At 35.1% G+C, this 18,357-nt stretch overlaps 1 protein-coding gene across 1 annotated transcript; it reads left to right on the forward strand.

Annotated features, from left to right (window-relative positions):
* The first annotated feature begins 10,107 nt into the window (after positions 1–10,107).
* On the forward strand, positions 10,108–12,222 carry LOC135150437 (uncharacterized). The gene is made up of 2 exons (XM_064086736.1): positions 10,108–10,503; positions 10,591–12,222. Exons 1-2 carry the CDS (start codon positions 10,108–10,110, stop codon positions 12,220–12,222), a joined length of 2,028 nt encoding a protein of 675 aa, XP_063942806.1.
* The last annotated feature ends 6,135 nt before the right edge of the window (positions 12,223–18,357 follow it).

An 18,357-nucleotide genomic window follows, 5' to 3' on the forward strand; every position in this document is an offset into this window, starting at 1 on the left:
GGGGGGGTTAGTTTATTTTATATATTTCTTCATCAGAGTATGTCTGTTGTCTATGTCTTGAGAGTTTAAATAAATTATTTTTGTCTACCTTATAATTACAAAATTGTGAAATTCTTTAGTCTCTGATTTAATATGTTAAATCACACACATTATTTCACAAGCACATTATTGAGCTATGGATTTTATGACAAAATCTGATTTTTTTTTGATGAATTTTCTAAACATCATGTCTTATTCTGAGGTACTTAGAAATTTATTTTCTTTGTTTTAATTCTCAGAGTTTAAAATTCGAGGGATTTGATCTTGATTTTTAAAATCTTGTACATTTCAGGAGTTTAAAAATTCAGAGAATGTGAAGAGAGTGTACCAAACGGCTGTATTGTTAGTGGGATTACATGTAAAACATTTTAATGGGAGAACGTGTAATCAGCATTTATAACTGCACAAGTTTTACTGCGCTCATGATTACTATTTTCTTTTCTCCATGCCACTAACATTCATCTACCAGTTAAAATCTGACAGGTGTCCAGCTGAACAAAAGCCCAAGCGTGTACAGCTAAACAAAATCTGAAGAGTTTATCACATCAGATTTTATTGCTTATTATTCACTTATACACTTCATCTTTACACACATCCTCTCAACAAACTCTTACGCTTTTCTCTCTGCAATTCAAATCTTCTCCTACACACTTTCTCAAACACCTTCCTTCCTTTACAAACTCTGCTCTAATGGCCACTTCAGCATTTACCTATGCAGGTGTGGAGTTTGTACCAAACAACCACACAGCCATTCTTGACACCACTGATGTTCCAAGGGATTATAATGTAATCCAGGAGTTTCTGGCACAAAGTGCCTTGGCTCGAGCTCTTACTGCACCGGCTAGATTATCTGGGAGTCAGATAATAACCTTTTGGCAAACAGGGCATTATGACAATGGTGGTGCAGCTGGATCACCATCCATTGTATTTGAGTATGACGGAGCGGAATATGCTGTCACTCCAGCCACCGTCCGAGCAGCATTCAACCTGCCAGAGGATGCTGCTTACATTACAAATGGAGATGCCAACCTCAGAACCATGATGACTGATTTGGGCTACTACGAATCTCTTGATAAATTGGGTCAATTAAAGCGTCCAGGACTCAGGAAGGATTGGAGCTTTTTCTTCGACTGCATTACCAGGGCCTTCCAGAAGAAATGCACAAACTGGGATGCCATACCCATGGATATGCTGCAAATTGGGTATTCTCTGATCTATTCTACTAATTTCGATTTTGGTAGATTATTTATTAGAAATATTGGTGAAAGAATGCATGAAAATCGTCAGATTGTATATTTTTCACGTTTTTGCCAATTGCTGTTTAATGCCACTGTTGGAGAAGTGGCTTTTGATGCTGCAGATGAGATCAAACCTTTTAAACTTCATAAAAGGGTTTTCAAAGATCTCATATCTAAAGATGAGAAGAGACCAGTTCTCAGGCCATTACAAATTCCAGCTCCATTAAGAGCTAGGCTGAATCTGCCTCCAGCACCACAGCAACAGCCTCAAAACCAACCACAACATCCAGTCTCTCCTACAGCCACCAGACAACCCAGATCATCTACACCAAAACCATCAAGGGCTACAAAGTCTGATGCAGCCCCTTCCACTGTGAAGACCAGAACCTCTGTTGCTACACAAGTTCTGAAGACAAAGTCTGATAGGCCAACAAACTCTGATACAGTTCCTACTATAAACTCTGAGACAGTCTCTAAGACTTTAAACTCTGAAGCTGCTTCTCCACCAAAGCAGAAAAGAAGGAGACTTGTTGCAGCTTATGAATATGATGATCTAGAACCCTCTCCTGCAACAAACTCTGAACCTACTCAGGCTAGCCCTAAGTCAAAAACAGTTAGATTTAAAGCAAGGGCAAACAAGCCTAAGAGGGCAAAGGTACCCATCACTGAGATAACTGATTTCACACTTGAGGAAGAGCAAGCACCATCCACTACACTTCCTGACTTATCTAAAGCTCTGATGGTGCATCCTCTTCAAGCTGTTCCACTCTCAACTGCTACAGCATCTTCTACTTCATCTGAAGTAGATGAGGAAATAATTTACAAGGAACAAGCTACAGCTGAAGCTGAGACAACAGTGTCTGATTCTCACATTCCAATCTCTGATCTTAGACCCTCCACTCCTATTCCTCAATCACCATTGAAATTTCCTGAGGGTGCCATCATTCATGATACAGCTCCAGAAAATTACAAGGCAGATGCTGTGATTACAGACTCTGACAAGGTAGCATTAGAAGCATTGCAGTCTCTTGCCAAAGCTGATGAGGAGCTCAGCAAATCAAAATCTAAAGATAAAGAGAATGTTGTTCCAGAACCTGTTAAAGATGCTGTTGATCCTGCATCTGATGATGATGAGGATGATGAAAGTTCAGATGATGAAAATGAGGATGAAGTCCCCTTGTCTCTTCAACAACAGAAATGGGAATCTACCAGTCAATACAATGCCAGACTGCAAACTCTGAAGCCAAACTCTGAGCCTCTTCCCAGGGATCTTCAAGTTGATCCACCTCATGAAGTATGGGATAAACTCTGGCTGAGTCACCAGCATTCTCTGGAGCCAGCAAAAGCTGAAGATTTCTTATCTATGGCAGAGAATAAAATTACAAACTCTGATGTCATGTCAAGCCTCAAAGCCACAGTTCTCTATCTGAAGACATTTCATACTGCTCATGCTCAGACATCTAAGTCAGTAGATGGTCTTAGAACAGAGGTAGCCAACTTTAAAGAAACTCAGAATATGGACAAGAAAAGGCATTTACTACCTCTGAAGGAAGACATGAAGAAGCTGGTGTCTGCCAATCAATCTCTGGAACAGAGGATGTCCAACATTGAGTCCACTCAAGAGACAATGTCCAAACAGCTTGAAGCCATCCAATCTTCACTTTCTCTGATAACCTCAGTACTGATTCCTGATGAGGATGATGTCAAAAAGGGGGAGAGAGTAGCACAAGTCAAATGCAAGTCTACTTCTCAAACTCTGAAAAGAAAGAAAAATGATGATGATGATGATGTGGATGACTTTACAAAGAACAAAAGATTTCAAGCTGCAACTGGAGGAAGAGTTTCAAACTCTGACAGTCAAAAACAGTCTAAGCAAAGCTCAAAGTCTGCTCCAGCTCCAACACACAATGTCACATCTAGATCAAAGCAAAGACCAGTGGCTGGATCAGATAAACCAATGACTGATGAAGAGTATGCTAGATTGTTATTTGAACAGGAAAATCCAGAAGCTAAATTGGATTTGGAGTTGATTGCTGCAGAGGAGGCAGAGCTAAAGAAAGAATATGAGCAAGCTATAACCTCAGGCAAAATCCAGAAACCTGCAAAATCAACTGCCAAACCAAAAGAAAAGGGGATACTGATAAAGGAAACTGCTATTGCTGATCAGAGTTTACCAATCAAAAAGGTATACTCTGAAGATGAGTATACATCCAAGGGAAAAAGCAAAGTAGATGAACACCTAGAGAAAGGTTTGATTCAGAAGAAGCCTACAACCTCTGACAAAGATCAAGTTGTAAAGGGAAAGAAATCAGAAGCTGCAATCTCTGACAAAGCTCATATTGCAGAATCACAAGAAGAAAAATTAACCTCTGACACAGCTCAAGTTAATAAGGAAGCAAAGAAAGACACAACCTCTGACAAGGCTCAAGCTGTGTTTAAACCAATAACAACTCCATTGCCAGGATTTGCAAAGCCAAGTCTGATGACTGAGATAAATTTCGACAAAGGCTCAATTCAACCAATCTCTCATCGAAAAGCAGGAAGAGATAAAGGAGGACTAGGATCTAAATATGAAAAATTTGATCAGAGTATAGGATCAATGTCAACAGACCCCTCATCTCTCTGTGCACCCAAGACTGGACCATTGAAAGAAAGAATGGACAAACTTGATTCAGTCCAACTGGTGAAGAATGACAGAGGTGATAACATTCTTATCTACTTCATGTCTGATGGAACAGTGTTTAGGGTTATTGAAGCTGATCTCTATGCTAAACACTGGGAGGAATTGAGATATGTCTCACACATATTTCAAGTGAAGAACAAGTCATGTCAACACATCTTAAATCTGCTCAAAGATCAAATCAGGAGAATGATGGGTATAACAGGAAACAAGAATGCTGGACCTTTTATTCCTAAGTACTTCAATCATCAAGGACAGCTAGTTGAGATGAAGAAGAATTCAGCAAAAATAGAAACAATAGCTGGAATCAGTACTCTTAGTTTCAATGAAGAGTCTGACAAAGGTTATTACATCAGGCTGGATAAAGACATGAGAAGAAACAAGATCTATGATCTCAGAGCTGCAATTTATCAAACTGGAGTTTCAGATCCAGAGCTAAGAGAGATCAAGAGACAGATGATCACAGCACTTGCAGAAGCTGAAAGAGAACTCCTCAGAGAATACTTTAAGACAGCTAATGGTGTCTATGAAGCTAAGGAGTAGAGTATCTGTAAGTTTTAAAAGTTTTCTGTTATATAGCTAAACTCTGTTGCATTTTACTTATTTGTTTTGACATCATCAATTATCTGTTAACTTGCACATAACATATTTATGCACAAGTTGGGGGAGATTGTTAGATATAATTGATGATTACTAATGTTCTTAAAGTTTGTTTTAGAACAGGAGTGATCAGAGTTTAAGCTGGAAGCTGATCAGAGTTTAATAAAGTCTGACCAGAGTTTGATAAAGTCTTATCAGAGTTTACATAGTCAAGGCTCATCAGAGTTTACACGTGGAAAGAGCTCAGAAGCGGATATACTTCAAGGAAGGATAGAAGCGGAGGAGTGATTTGCAGACTATGGAAACTAAACAGAAAACAGTAGCAATCTTTGATTGATAGAATACATAGCTGATTTATAGGATATCAAATCAGAGATTGATTTTGTAACTGTGTCTATATAAACACAGATTAGGGTTACTCTATAGGAGTTGAGTTATCGAGTACATTCTTAGAAGAACCCTAGCAGCTCTTAGTGATAATATATAAATCACTGAGAGAGTTTTTGTAACCATTTAAGCTTTGTGAATAAGAGTTTACTACTTTCAATCTCTTATATTGTCATACTGTGTTATTGATTGTGTTCACTATATCAACTTATATAGTGAGTTTATAGGACCTAACATAATTGTTTGTTACTTATGAGAATATGTCTTCCAAAAAGACCACCATGTCTATGCTCAAACTTTAGAATCTAATAAGACTCCATCTAATCCACCTGGACCAGTTGATCCAGCGATTACTTAGATGCTACAAATGTTAGTTCAACAAACTGCTATGTTAGCTTAGCAGCAGCAGTTTCAAGAGCAACAGAACCAGCAAGAGTAAGAACGAGGAAAGTAACAACGACATAAGACATATATACATATGATAACTTTGAAGGCATTCCAAGCCGTGAATTCTCCTGATTTTAAGGGGTCACCACATCCGGAAGATGCCAAGATATGGCCAAAGACAGAATTTGTCGGTTATTTTCTAAAACATGAAGCATATTATTGGTGGGATTCAGTGTATGCAATGGTAGGTACGACGGAAGTTTCATGGGATAGATACAAGGAATTGCTGGAGAAAAATTTTCCTCATTATATGCAAGATCAAATGGGGATAAATTTTTTGGAGCTCAAGCCAGGTAACGGGATTGTGGAAGAATACGAAGCTAAATTTATAGAAATAGCAAGGCTTGTGCCAGCGTATGTGAGTACCCAAAGAACAAAAGGCAAAGTGGTTTTAACATGGGTTAAAGGCATGGATTAAGGGAAAGCCAGCTATTTTAGAGTTAGATAACCATGTTGCATTAGTTCAAAAAGTGATGATCATAGAAGTGGAGAAAGAGAGAGATGGGAAAAAGAGAAAGCCACAGGCCATTGAAGGCTAGGCTACGTTAGGAAGGTACCAAGGGTCATTACCTATTAATATGATTTATCATATTGTTATTGTGATATAAGGTTGGTGACGAGCAAATCTTTGACCCGGATTTGGAGGGGGTCACATTAAACAAAGGTGACTCCATCTAATCCACCTGGACCAGTTGATCCAGCGATTACTTAGATGCTACAAATGTTAGTTCAATAAACTGTTATGTTAGCTTAGCAGCAGCAGTTTCAAGAGCAAACGAACCAGCAAGAGTAAGAACGAGGAAAGTAGCAACGACATAAGACATATATACATATGATAACTTTTAAGGCATTCCAGGCCGTGAATTCTCCTGATTTTAAGGGGTCACCACATCCGGAAGATGCCAAGATATGTGAAAGGATATCTTCGATATACAATTATTTATATATTTGTTTTGGTATTTGTGACAAACATTAAATTTAAATTCACTTAGTAATCCTCCCAATAGGTCATTGATTTAATTGTTAATCAAAGGTGGATATTTATTTTTGGCAAGTATTTTAAAATACCTTTCTTTCAAAATACATCCGTTTTCAAAAAGAAATTTTACGCAATAGTCGTGCTGAGGAGTTTCGGTATTTATCGATTGCCTCTTTCTTCCTATTGCAACATCAAATTACATGAGTTTGGATGAAGTATCATCTACATATGATATTCTTTAAATATCTCATGTAACATTATTTTCAAAATATATTTAAAGTAATTTATTCCATATCTAAACAATTTATTATCTTTCGGAATAAATTATTTTAAATTTTTTAAAAATTAAAGATCCTTCATTTTTCAAAGGTTTTATTTTTCTCAAGAAGGATTTATATTCTCCATATTAATATTTGTCTCAAAAATATTAATATCAAATTTTATCTCATTTTGAGGTATTTTTTCCCGGTCTCTCAAATTCATTATTTTTCAAAGAAAAATATCTTCGATACTTAGAAAGCACTTTCAACTTATCAAAAGCATGATTTATAATGAACAATATTTTTCTAAGTATTTTGGGATAAAAACTTTCGTCAAAGAGTCTACGCGATTTAACTAAAAGAAGAACTGTATCGGTTTTTCAAATATCACTATTCGTTAAGAAAATTGATTTAAATACTCTAAAATATTTCTCCATCCTCAAAAGTATTTTATATTTAAGGGAATATATTTTAAGTATTTAATAAAGTCTTAACTTTGGTCAAAAACTCTCTTCAAAATCTCAAAAGAATTTTCATTCGTTATTTGGACCCGAAAACCATTTTAATCGTTTTAATTCCAAATAAAATACTTCCACTTGTCCAAATGACTTGAAACTTGAGATTAGCCAGTTATATATTTTTGTTAGTGCGTGGTTAAATTTTCGTAATTTTTTGAGGACTTTCGTTCCAGAGCGTTTTTCTATCTGTCGTCCCAATATTCCACCGAACGTTTGACCAAGCTAGAGTTGACCAAAAATTACCAAACTTGGCAGGATACCATTTTCCAATATTCTAAGATTTATCATATTTTTTCCGGAATTTATTGAGCACGTTCTAAAAATCATAATATTCGGTGTAACGGAATTTAACCGTTTTCTCGAAATGCGTGCCACCTTATCCACAAGCTTGAGCATTTAGATGTGTGCTAATAAATGCAGGTCAACTAGTGCATTTAATGCATGTGTGCACATGGGGGACAAGTATGACAAGCATGGGAACAAGTGGGGACCATGTAACTTTAATTTGAATTTATTCATTTTAAATTCAAAATACTTCCACCCATTTTGCCTATAAATACAAGGCTCCCCCATTCATTTTTCACCAAGCTAATAGCCAAGCAAGTGCTGAGATTTTGCAAGTAGAAGCTCTCTCCAAATTTATACAAACACTTTCTTCATCTACTTCATCTTTAAAACCTCCGTTCCGCTCGTTATATTCGTATATTCTCGAGGTTTTAAACACCGAGGCTTTGCTCCACCCAACCAAGCCCCGTACCACTTAGCTTGCTCACAAACCACTCTTTCCGACCTCCCGAAGGGCTGTCCGAAGTTCGTTCATAAGCCAAATTCCTGCCGAACCTCTGGCGAATTTTTCCGGCGAACTTTTTGCGAAAATCGTGTAAGTGGTTTCTTTAGCTTCGTCTTATCCGAGTCTTAACCGACCATTTTTAAAAGAGCTTTTAAGCCAAATTTCTCTTCATCTCAAAGCTCTCTTTTTCTTTAACAATACAAAGCACAAGAGTTAGCCGCTCGTAATATCTATAATATACTTACGTGTGTGTGTGTTATATAACCTTTCTTGTTTACGTGAAGGTTCTCATATGTGCCGTGCTTCGTGAGAATATTTGCCTAAACGAGTTTAGTGGTGGTCCTCACCTTAGTGAGTTGATTAATACATACATACATATATATATATATATATATATATATATATATATATATATATATATATATATATATATCACCAACACTTTGTTCACACACCACAAAATACCCGTAGCTTGTCCCACGCGAGATTCGCTCGGTATTTCTAAAATCAGCTATATATATATTATAGCGGTGTTATAATCGCAAATCTTAGTGGCCCAAAACTCTACATCATTGTGCTATTGTTAAAGATTGCCAAGAACTCACTCTCTCGTGCAAAACGATATTTATATTCAAAGAGGAGTTATCTTGCAACGAAAGTGTAAATTAAAACACTTCGTATTATTCACTTCAAAGGTTATCATACCCGAAGTATTTTATATACTTAGTCAAAAGACAAGTATATTAGTCCATATAGCCAAAAGAGCTTAAAAGGACTTTATTTTATCGACAAACTCCAAGACACTTAAATCTTATTTATTTAGAGGATTTTGTACGATAAACGTATTCTTCGATTATAAAGACAAATCTATCGAAAAAGAATACTCTCAAGGTCTTAAGCTTTAAAAAGGCTTAAAGAACACTTGATCTTTGATATTCTAAGACCAAGAATATTATTGCCATACTCGGACTAGTGAATCTTGTCCAAAACTCTTTTTAAATAACAAGGTTGTTTTTCGTAGATATTGTTTTCTAGATTTTGCAGTGAGGTGAGGTGAAGTGAGGTGATCTTCGTTCTAAGACCCAAGTCCTAGACGAGCTAACGGGGAGTTAGTCGTCTTCGCACCGTGAGGAAGAAGAAAGACCCAAGACCTAAGACCTAAGATCCAAGACCCGCTTAAGGCTAGAAGAACAAAGACTACACACTTGGAGATACAACAATTTTGAGGAGGTGACGGGGAGTTACGCTCCAAGACAAGTCTTGTGATTTACATTTATAGTGAGGCGTTAACGGGAAGTTACGCTCCAAGATATATATTTGTAAAGGCTTCTCCGCCTACTGTAAAGGAGTTTCTTTATAGTAGAGAAAATCTCGAGTCCGGGGAGGAGCTCGGGGACTGGAGTAGGGGTGAGTGGACTCCACGGGTTGAGTTAACCACCGCGAACCAGGATAAAATCGCTCGTGTGGTATTTTCTTTCTTTTCATTTACTTCCGCACATCATAACTGCTTAAACTCTCGATACAAGCTTTTAAAAAGGGGATAAACTTTTTAAAACTATACTATTATTTTTAAATTGGCGATTAAGCTATTCAACCCCCCCTTCTAGCTTAATTATCCCCTATATCGGGACCTAACAATTGGTATCAGAGCAGTTGCTTTTATACGTTCTATTTGATACAAAAGTACTCCCAAAAGTAGATCCGATATGACTTATATCAATGCCATCGGTTGTAGTGAAGGTCTCTCAAATTCTAGACCTCCTTTATTTGATGGCACCATTATTTGATGGCACCAACTTTGCTACTTGGAAAACGAGATTTAGAATATATGCTAGATCTCAAGGAGTCAAAGTTTGGATGGCCATAGAAGATGGTATATATATCCCGACAAAAATAGTCGATGATATCACTATCGAAAAGAAAGTAAGTGAATATACACACGATGAAGAAGATCGTATGAATATTGCCGCTAAAGAGGAAACGGTTCTCACAAGTGCACTTGCAGAAAAAGAATACAAAAGAGTAAACAATTGCAAGTCCGCACAAGAAATGTGGAACAAATTAGTAGTTACCTATGAAGGAACTACAGATATTAAAGATTCTCGAATGGATACATTAATCCAAGAATACGAGAACTTTAAACTCCAAGAAGGAGAAAATATCATCGATATGGAAACGAGATTTACTCGTATAATCGATGAATTAGCTCAACTCGGAAAGAACTATACTCAAAACGAGAATAGAGTTCTTAAATCATTGCCTCCGAGTTGGAAAGTTAAAGTTACTACAATCAAAGAGATGCATAATATCAATGATTACCACATCGATAACTTATTCGGAAATCTTCGTGCATACGAAGAAGATAATATTCTGGATCTTGTCATTCCTAAAGTGGAAGACAAAAAGAAAAATATGGCACTAAAGTCCATATTAATCGATGAGGATGAAAACGACGAAGATTTAAACGAAGAAATAGCTCTTCTAACGAGACAACTTCGTCGTGTGCTTCAAAGCAAAGCTCAAAGATACGGAAAAGGCTTCCTTAAATCAAATAATCAACAAAGAGTTTTTAACTCTAATTGAAGGCCAAATTACTCTCAAAATTATACTCCAAACTATAAGAGTAATTATCCGTCTACGGGCTATAATAAGGGCAAGATCAATCAAAACCCTAATGGCTATAATAATGCCAACAATAATAATACTTACACTCCTCCAAAGCCAAAGGAACAAAATTCGGAGGAAACACAAGATGTGTGTTTTGAGTGTAAGCAACCCGGTCACTTTAAACGAGAATGTCCTAAGCTTTCTAAAGGACGAACTCTCGTGGCCGAAAATGGATGGGATTTGAGTGAAGACGAAGAGTCATCGGAAGCAAATGAAGAAGTGGTTAATCTTTGCTTAAATGCTCTAGAGGATGAAGCTTCATCAACGGATGTCTCCACGTCAAATCAAGAGGTACGTATTTCTTCTATGTCTTTACATAATCAACAACTTCTTAATCTATCTGATTTGAATTTATTAGATATTTGTAAAAACGACTTGATTGATCTATTGATGGAAATGAGTAGACAAAATAATCAACGATTTCTTACTTTATGGTCCGAGAAAGAAAAGATTGATGATTTATATAAAACTCAAACAGAAGAGTTGTCTCGGATCAAGGAATCAAACCTCATATACGAGGAAGAAAACTCATCTCTTTGTGAACAAAATGATCTCTTGAAAAATGAGATTAATGAGAACAAGGATGTTGTTATTAAATTAAAGATCGAAAACACATCCTTGGTCTTACAAAACGAAGAGTTGAAAAACAAGAAGCTACAAATAAATGAGAATTCTCAAAAGCTTCATGTTGACTTACTAAACTTGAAAATTCAAAATGAGTCATTAACTCATGAGGAGTCAACTTTGTTTTTCCAACAAAATCTCGAAAATGTTCAAGCCTTGAAAGAAAAAGATGAAAAATTCGAGTTTGAAACTCAAAGGCTTAAAGATGAACATTCAAAGATCTTAGATCAAGTTTTAAATCAAGAAAAGATTTTAAACGAAAAGATTAAAGTCTTGAGCAAAGAAAAAGAAGATCTTGAGATTACAATTCAAAAGTTCACAAAAGGAAATGAGATGTTGGATCGAATGGTACATTCAAAGATATCCTATAATCATGAAGGATTAGGATATGATAAAAATGCTCAACCAAAAGAGTTTGTACAAAATAAACAAACTACTTTTGTTCCCGCTACACCAATACATAAATGTTCTTATTGCAACAAGAATGGACATACCATTCAATATTGCAAATTTAAGAATGGTGAGATTAAAGGGAAGCACATATGGGTTCGAAAAGGAACTAAACCATATGTGAAGGTTGAACATGTACCAAACAAAAATGTTTCATCTACTCAAAGGCAACCAAGGTTTAGTTATGTTCAAAAACCTATTGCTTACCAAAATAGAAACACAAGGTATAATGCTAGTTCAAATGGTGAATCATCTAGAAGTCATTATATTCCTAGTCAACATTTCTATCATCAAAATGCCATGTATTATCGAAATGATAGAAATAACATGTATCGAGGTGGAAACTCACAAAGATATAATTATTCGAAAAACACTCGATATGTTGATAACAATGTGTATGCTAGGAATTATGCATCTAGAAACTCTTATATGCAAAATTATGCTTATACCATGCCTAGTTTCTATCATGCGAATTCAAATGCTTTTTATAATACACTAACCCAAGGACCCTCAAGACAAAAGGGTACCAACAAATTTAATTGATTTGTGTTGTAGGTGTGCCTTGTTGCTAAACAAGAAATGTGGTACCTTGATAGTGGATGTTCAAGACATATGACCGGTAATAAGTCACTTTTGAACGATATGAAAAAGGTTACCGCATGAAGCGTCACTTTTGGAGATAGCAGCAAGGGTAGTATCATTGGCATTGGAAATATTGGTAATGATCACTTCAAAATTTCTAACGTACAACTAGTTACGGGACTTAAGTACAATCTTCTCTCCATTAGTCAATTATGTGACAATGGATACAAGGTAATTTTCTATCCCACTCATTGTTCTATTTTAAATAAGGATGGAAAATTAGTACTTACTTGTCCTCGTAGCAAAAATGTGTACACATGTGATATGAGTAAACATAAAACTATATGTTTAATCTCCACTCAAGATGACCCTTGGCTATGGCATCGAAGATTAGGACATGCTAACATGAAGTTGATCAAAAATATATCAACAAATGATCATGTTAGAGGTATACCAAAAATAAACTTTCAAAAAGATCATACTTGTGAAGCTTGTGAGATTGGAAAACAAATACGTGCCTCTCACAAAGCTAAATTTGTGGTATCTACCTCTAGACCTCTCGAGCTATTACATATGGACTTAGTTGGTCCGGTTCCGGTACAAAGTCTCGGAGGGTGTTCTTATACTTTGGTAGTTGTTGATGATTATTCACGCTTCACTTGGACAGAATTTCTTAAATCAAAAAGTGATGCATTTGAATCTTTTTCTTCCTTATGTAAAAAGATTCAAAATCAACAAAATAATACCATTGTGTATATAAGAACTGATCATGGAAAAGAATTTGAAAATTCTAGCTTTACTACTTTTTGTGAGGAAAATGGAATTACTCACAACTTTTCTGCCCCATATACTTCTCAATCAAATGGAGTGGTAGAAAGGAAAAATAGAACTTTGCAAGAAATGGCAGGCACTATGCTTAATGAATATCGGCGACCAAAATATTTTTGGGCCGAAGCTATGTCAACTGCTTGTTATATTCTAAATAGAGTCTTATTAAGACCTATAACTCAAAAGACTCCATACGAGCTTTATTATGGTAAAACTCCTAAGGTGAGTTATTTTAGAGTATTCGGTAGTAAATGCTTTATCTTAAACTCTAAAGATTATCTTACAAAGTTTGATCCTAAATCAAGTGAAGGAATTTTCCTTGGTTATTCAAACAATAGTAAAGCATACCGAGTATTCAATCTTAAAACTCTTGTGGTGGAAGAATCTATGAATGTCGCTTTTGATGAATCAAAACCACCCTCGAAGTATATTGATCTTGTTGATAAAGAAGATGGTCAACAAGACAATGTTGAAAATGTTATTCGACAATTCGAAAATATGGATATGGGTATTTCCCCTCCTAATAATCCATTAGAATTGTTAGAAACCGAAGATGAACTACCTAAAGAAGTTCCTATTATTCGAAGTCATCCTTTGGATAATGTCTTAGGAGACTTGACTAAAGGAGTTCAAACTCAGCCACAAGTTCAAAATGTTGTGAATCACTTGAGTTTTCTTTCACAAATTGAACCTAAAACTGCTAAAGAAGCTTTGCTTGACGAGGATTGGATATCCGCAATGCAAGATGAATTGACACAATTCACTCGCAGCAAAGTTTGGGAACTCGTTCCAAAACCCGAAAATACTTCCATAATTGGAACTAAATGGGTGTTTAGAAATAAACTTGATGAAAATGGAACGGTAGTTCGAAATAAAGCAAGATTAGTTTCTCAAGGATACACTCAAATGGAAGGAATAGATTTTGATCAAACTTATGCACTGGTAGCTCGAATTGAATCGATTCGTATGCTATTAGCTTTCGCGTGTCATAAAGATTTCAAAGTGTATCAAATGGATGTTAAATCCGCCTTCTTAAACGGGATATTAGAAGAAGAAGTTTATGTTAAACAACCTCCCGGTTTTGAAGATGCTATTAACCTCGATCATGTATATAATCTATATAAAGCTCTATACGGGTTAAAACAAGCTCCAAGAGCTTGGTATGAAAGGCTAAGTAAATTCCTCTTAGAAAATAATTTCAAGATGGGAACGGCCGATAAAACATCATTTACGAGACAAGAAAAAAATAATATATTACTTGTCCAAATATACGTAGATGACATTATTTTTGGATCAACAAATAATGATCTATGCAAAGAATTCTCTGAAAAAATGAGTAAGGAATTCGAAATGAGTATGATGGGTGAGTTAAATTTCTTTTTGGGTTTGCAAATTAGGCAATCCGATGAAGGCATTCATATATCACAATCTAAGTATTGTAAAGAAATGCTAAAGAAATTTGACATGGAAAATGCAAAACCCTTATCTACTCCTATGTCTACTTCCGATAAATTAATGGAAGATCCTAAAGGGATTCCAGTCGACACTAAGAAATATCGTGGTATAATAGGTAGTTTATTATATATTACCGCTAGTAGACCTGAAACTCAATATAGTGTTTGTAAATGTGCACGATTTCAAGCGGCACCAAAGGAATCTCATTTATCCGCTGTCAAACGGATATTACGATATTTAAAAGGCACAATAAATCTTGGCCTTTGGTATCCAAAAGGTGTACCATTTAATCTAGTATGTTTTTCTGATTCGGATTATGTCGGACATTTAGTCGACAGAAAAAGTACTAGTGGTACGTGTCAGTTTCTGGGTGGATGTTTAGTTTCATGGTTTTCAAAGAAACAAAACTCCGTGTCTATATCCACTACGGAAGCTGAATATATAGCCGCCGCAAAATGTTATGCTCAAATATTATGGATGAAACAAACATTGGCGGACTATAATATTAAATTTGATGTTATATCTATTTGGTGTGATAACACGAGTGCTATTGATTTAAGCAAAAGTCCCGTGTTACACTCAAGATCTAAACACATAGATATACGTCATCATTTCTTACGTGATCATGTCAATAAAGGCGACATAAAAATGCTCATATAGAAACTGAGAATAATATCGCTGACATGTTCACTAAGCCATTGAGTTCCGAACGATTCGCTAAACTCCGATTGGATTTAGGAATGTTAGAATATTCAAAGTAATTATCCTTGGCATATTTACATAAATATTAGAATATTTATCATGTATATTAGTCATCTTACGTGTAAGTAATATTGTCAATCAAATTTTGAGTATACTCTGAGAATTCAGATTTGTCAATAATTAATTTATTGATCGGATTTTCATGAGTCAAAATTCAATTTTTGGAATCATTGGTAGTATTACTTGGGCGAGCGAATATTTTTGGATATCCGGAAATATTTCTAAGATACTAATTATATGACATTTGTTCTAAATAAGCATAATAGTACTTTTGCCAAATAATTACTTATTTAACCATAACAAATTGTTAAATGGCTAAAAATCCATTCAAAAATATATGGATTATTCATTTACCTAAATTAAAGGGTAAATTATTAATAATATTATTATATCTCCAATATATCATCTAGAGATATTTTACCAAATAAAATCAATTCTATTTACATGAATTGGGTAAAATATTTCATTGAAGAATTATATTATATTATTATTACACATAAAATTTTTTGTCCAATATGTGCTCAAAATTATTTTTGCTCCTTACAAAATATTGGATAAAATTTATTTATGTGAAAAACTATTGTTATATACTTTTACAAAAATCTTTTCGATTTTACAAAATCAAAAACAAATCCAAATGATTTTCAAAAACAGTTTTTAGTTTTTAAAGTTCGGTCAAACCCGACCCACCAAGTCAGACCAACCCGTTTTTATCAAATCTTTTGATCTGAACCGTAGACAAAACCCTAGGACGAATCCTAGCCATTCATTTGCAAAATACATATAGTCATTTTGCTGAATCTCGTCACAATCTCTCCCTCGCCTCTCTACTGTAGCTCTCGGAATTCTCTCGAGTTCTCTTCATCTCTCCGGCGAGTCGAGACGATTTCTCACCTATTTTTCTCAAAATCTTCTTAAATACTACACTTTTCGAGTCTCTTCTTTCGTATTTGATGAGATTCGTCTTGATTCTTGATGGGTTGGGTAACATCAATCGAGAGTTGACTGAGAAACTCGCCGGCGTCTCAATCGACGGCGAGTCTAAGTCGCTTCTCCATATTTTGGAGCTCTTCTGATCTCCTGCATCTGTGTTTCTTTGATTTCGATCAAAAGCCCTAATTTTTGGATCGAAATTTCGAAACCCTAACTTGAATGTCGAGTAGTTTTGCAGGTACTCTACGACGATGGTGAAATCGAAGCAGGAAAAAGATAAATCGAGGCCGAAATCAGCAATCGCAGCTCGGAAAAGGAGAAACCCTAATTAGGGTTTGTAAATTAAGGGATAAGCGATGCGTAGCTGTGGAAATTGGAGGTGATTCTCGACGATTCAAGTCGATTCAGAGCAGTCAAAGACTTCAACACCTCCATCTAAACTCGATTCGTCAAGTATGGTAAGGATCCAAGCAAGTTTCTATGCGCTTGGACAAGGTGAGGGGTTTTAGACGGATGTGCATTCGGCCCTTGTAGGATTAGAACACAAAAATTGCATGACTCACTCACAATTAGTATAGCTTGAACTGATTGTTGGGTTTTAATGGATTTTTGATGTGTTCGAATGGAAATCTGTTGCTATATGACTAGCTGTTATGATTCTTGAGATTGCATATGATGGTACTACATTTCTCTGGATGTTTTTAATTCGAAATTTGTGATTTTAGGCTCATTTGGTTCAACCCTGCTGAATTGTGTTTATGTGATCGATTGGATTAAATTTGAGTATATGGACTGAATAGGTGTCATGACTTGAGTCTCTGGGAAATTACATAGTATATATGATAATAAGGTGTGTGAGGTTTTGATGAATTCTACTTGTTTTTGTCAAAATATGATAAAATTGATCTTTGTGTTAATATTCTGTTTTAAAATGCCTAATTGCTTATATATATCATGACTGTATGTGATTATATGAATTTACTTGAGTTTTATATGATAAGTGAGTTATCTGTGATGACTGTTGAATTCATCTTGCCAAGCCTAAAATTACTCACTTAGTCCTTGTTGTTAAATGATTGATTATAAAATTATTTGATATATATGCAAATTTTCCTGCAAAGATTATGTTTTCTGTGCTTAAATGAATAATCTCAAGTTGAATTTGATGATTTTATGGTAAATTAAGTTAGTCATGATTTATTGAGATGATTGGGATAATTTTAGAAGTGTATCTTAGTGTATTCTGTCAAATTGGCTCCTATTGAATTCAAAATGCTATATACTTGATTCCTTGTTGAATTTGTGTACTTATAATCTGTCTTGGGTAGTCTGGCTCTTGTTTGAAATAATATGCATGCTCTGAGTTGCTGCAGTTGGATAAGATAAGGTGTTGTGTCATAAAATGCTCAGTTATAAGGTCAACTGCTAGAAAATGATATAATTTTGCTATCTAGAGTACTTGAAATCACCTAGACTTTTGAATTTTGTGATTAGTTTAATAAAATTTGGATGCTCTGTGCTCCTCTGGTGTGATTACTTTGATTTGTAGCAAAATGCCCGGATATGATGTGTAAAACAGTCAAATTAGTATTAAAACTCTAGGTGAATGTTCTATTATATGATTTAGATGGTAAAACACCTTGGATGGCTTAAAATTTCACTCTGTAATGACTCTATATCATAAGATTTCTCAAAATCTTTTTACTAAGTATAGATTATGCTTGAAATGCCATGATTGCCTGATCTGAGTATATATATTATAATGATTCTGCTAAATAAATTTGATTTAAGGCTAATTCTTCTAGTTGATGTTTGTTATATGATATGTGTGTGTTATATTGAACTCTTTGTGTAAAAGATCATTTTTGGTTCCTACTATAGAAAAACAGAGTCCTTGACATGCTTAAAATTGAAATACAGTTTATGTATGCTTAGTCTGTTTTGATGATTTAAAGTAACACATGATTTGCTTGATTTCAAAGATTTGTTCTATATCATGAGTTAAGTATTGACTAAATTTTGCAATGAGCATGCTAGAACTGAACCTATATCTGTATTTGTCTGTGATGCTTTTCATAAAATTGGCTAGTTGAATTTTATATTGATATACATCTATGA

This window comes from Daucus carota, chromosome 2 (genome assembly GCF_001625215.2).
Source record: "Daucus carota subsp. sativus chromosome 2, DH1 v3.0, whole genome shotgun sequence".
In the NCBI taxonomy this organism is placed as follows: Eukaryota; Viridiplantae; Streptophyta; class Magnoliopsida; order Apiales; family Apiaceae; genus Daucus; species Daucus carota.

Excerpts from the sequence above, each read along its gene's own strand:
- LOC135150437 (XM_064086736.1), top strand. The coding sequence starts at position 10,108 with ATGGAAACGAGATTTACTCGTATAATCGATGAATTAGCTCAACTCGGA. Across the intron at positions 10,504-10,590 it reads AATCAAATAATCAACAAAGA|GGCAAGATCAATCAAAACCC; the intron begins GTTTTTAACTCT and ends GGCTATAATAAG.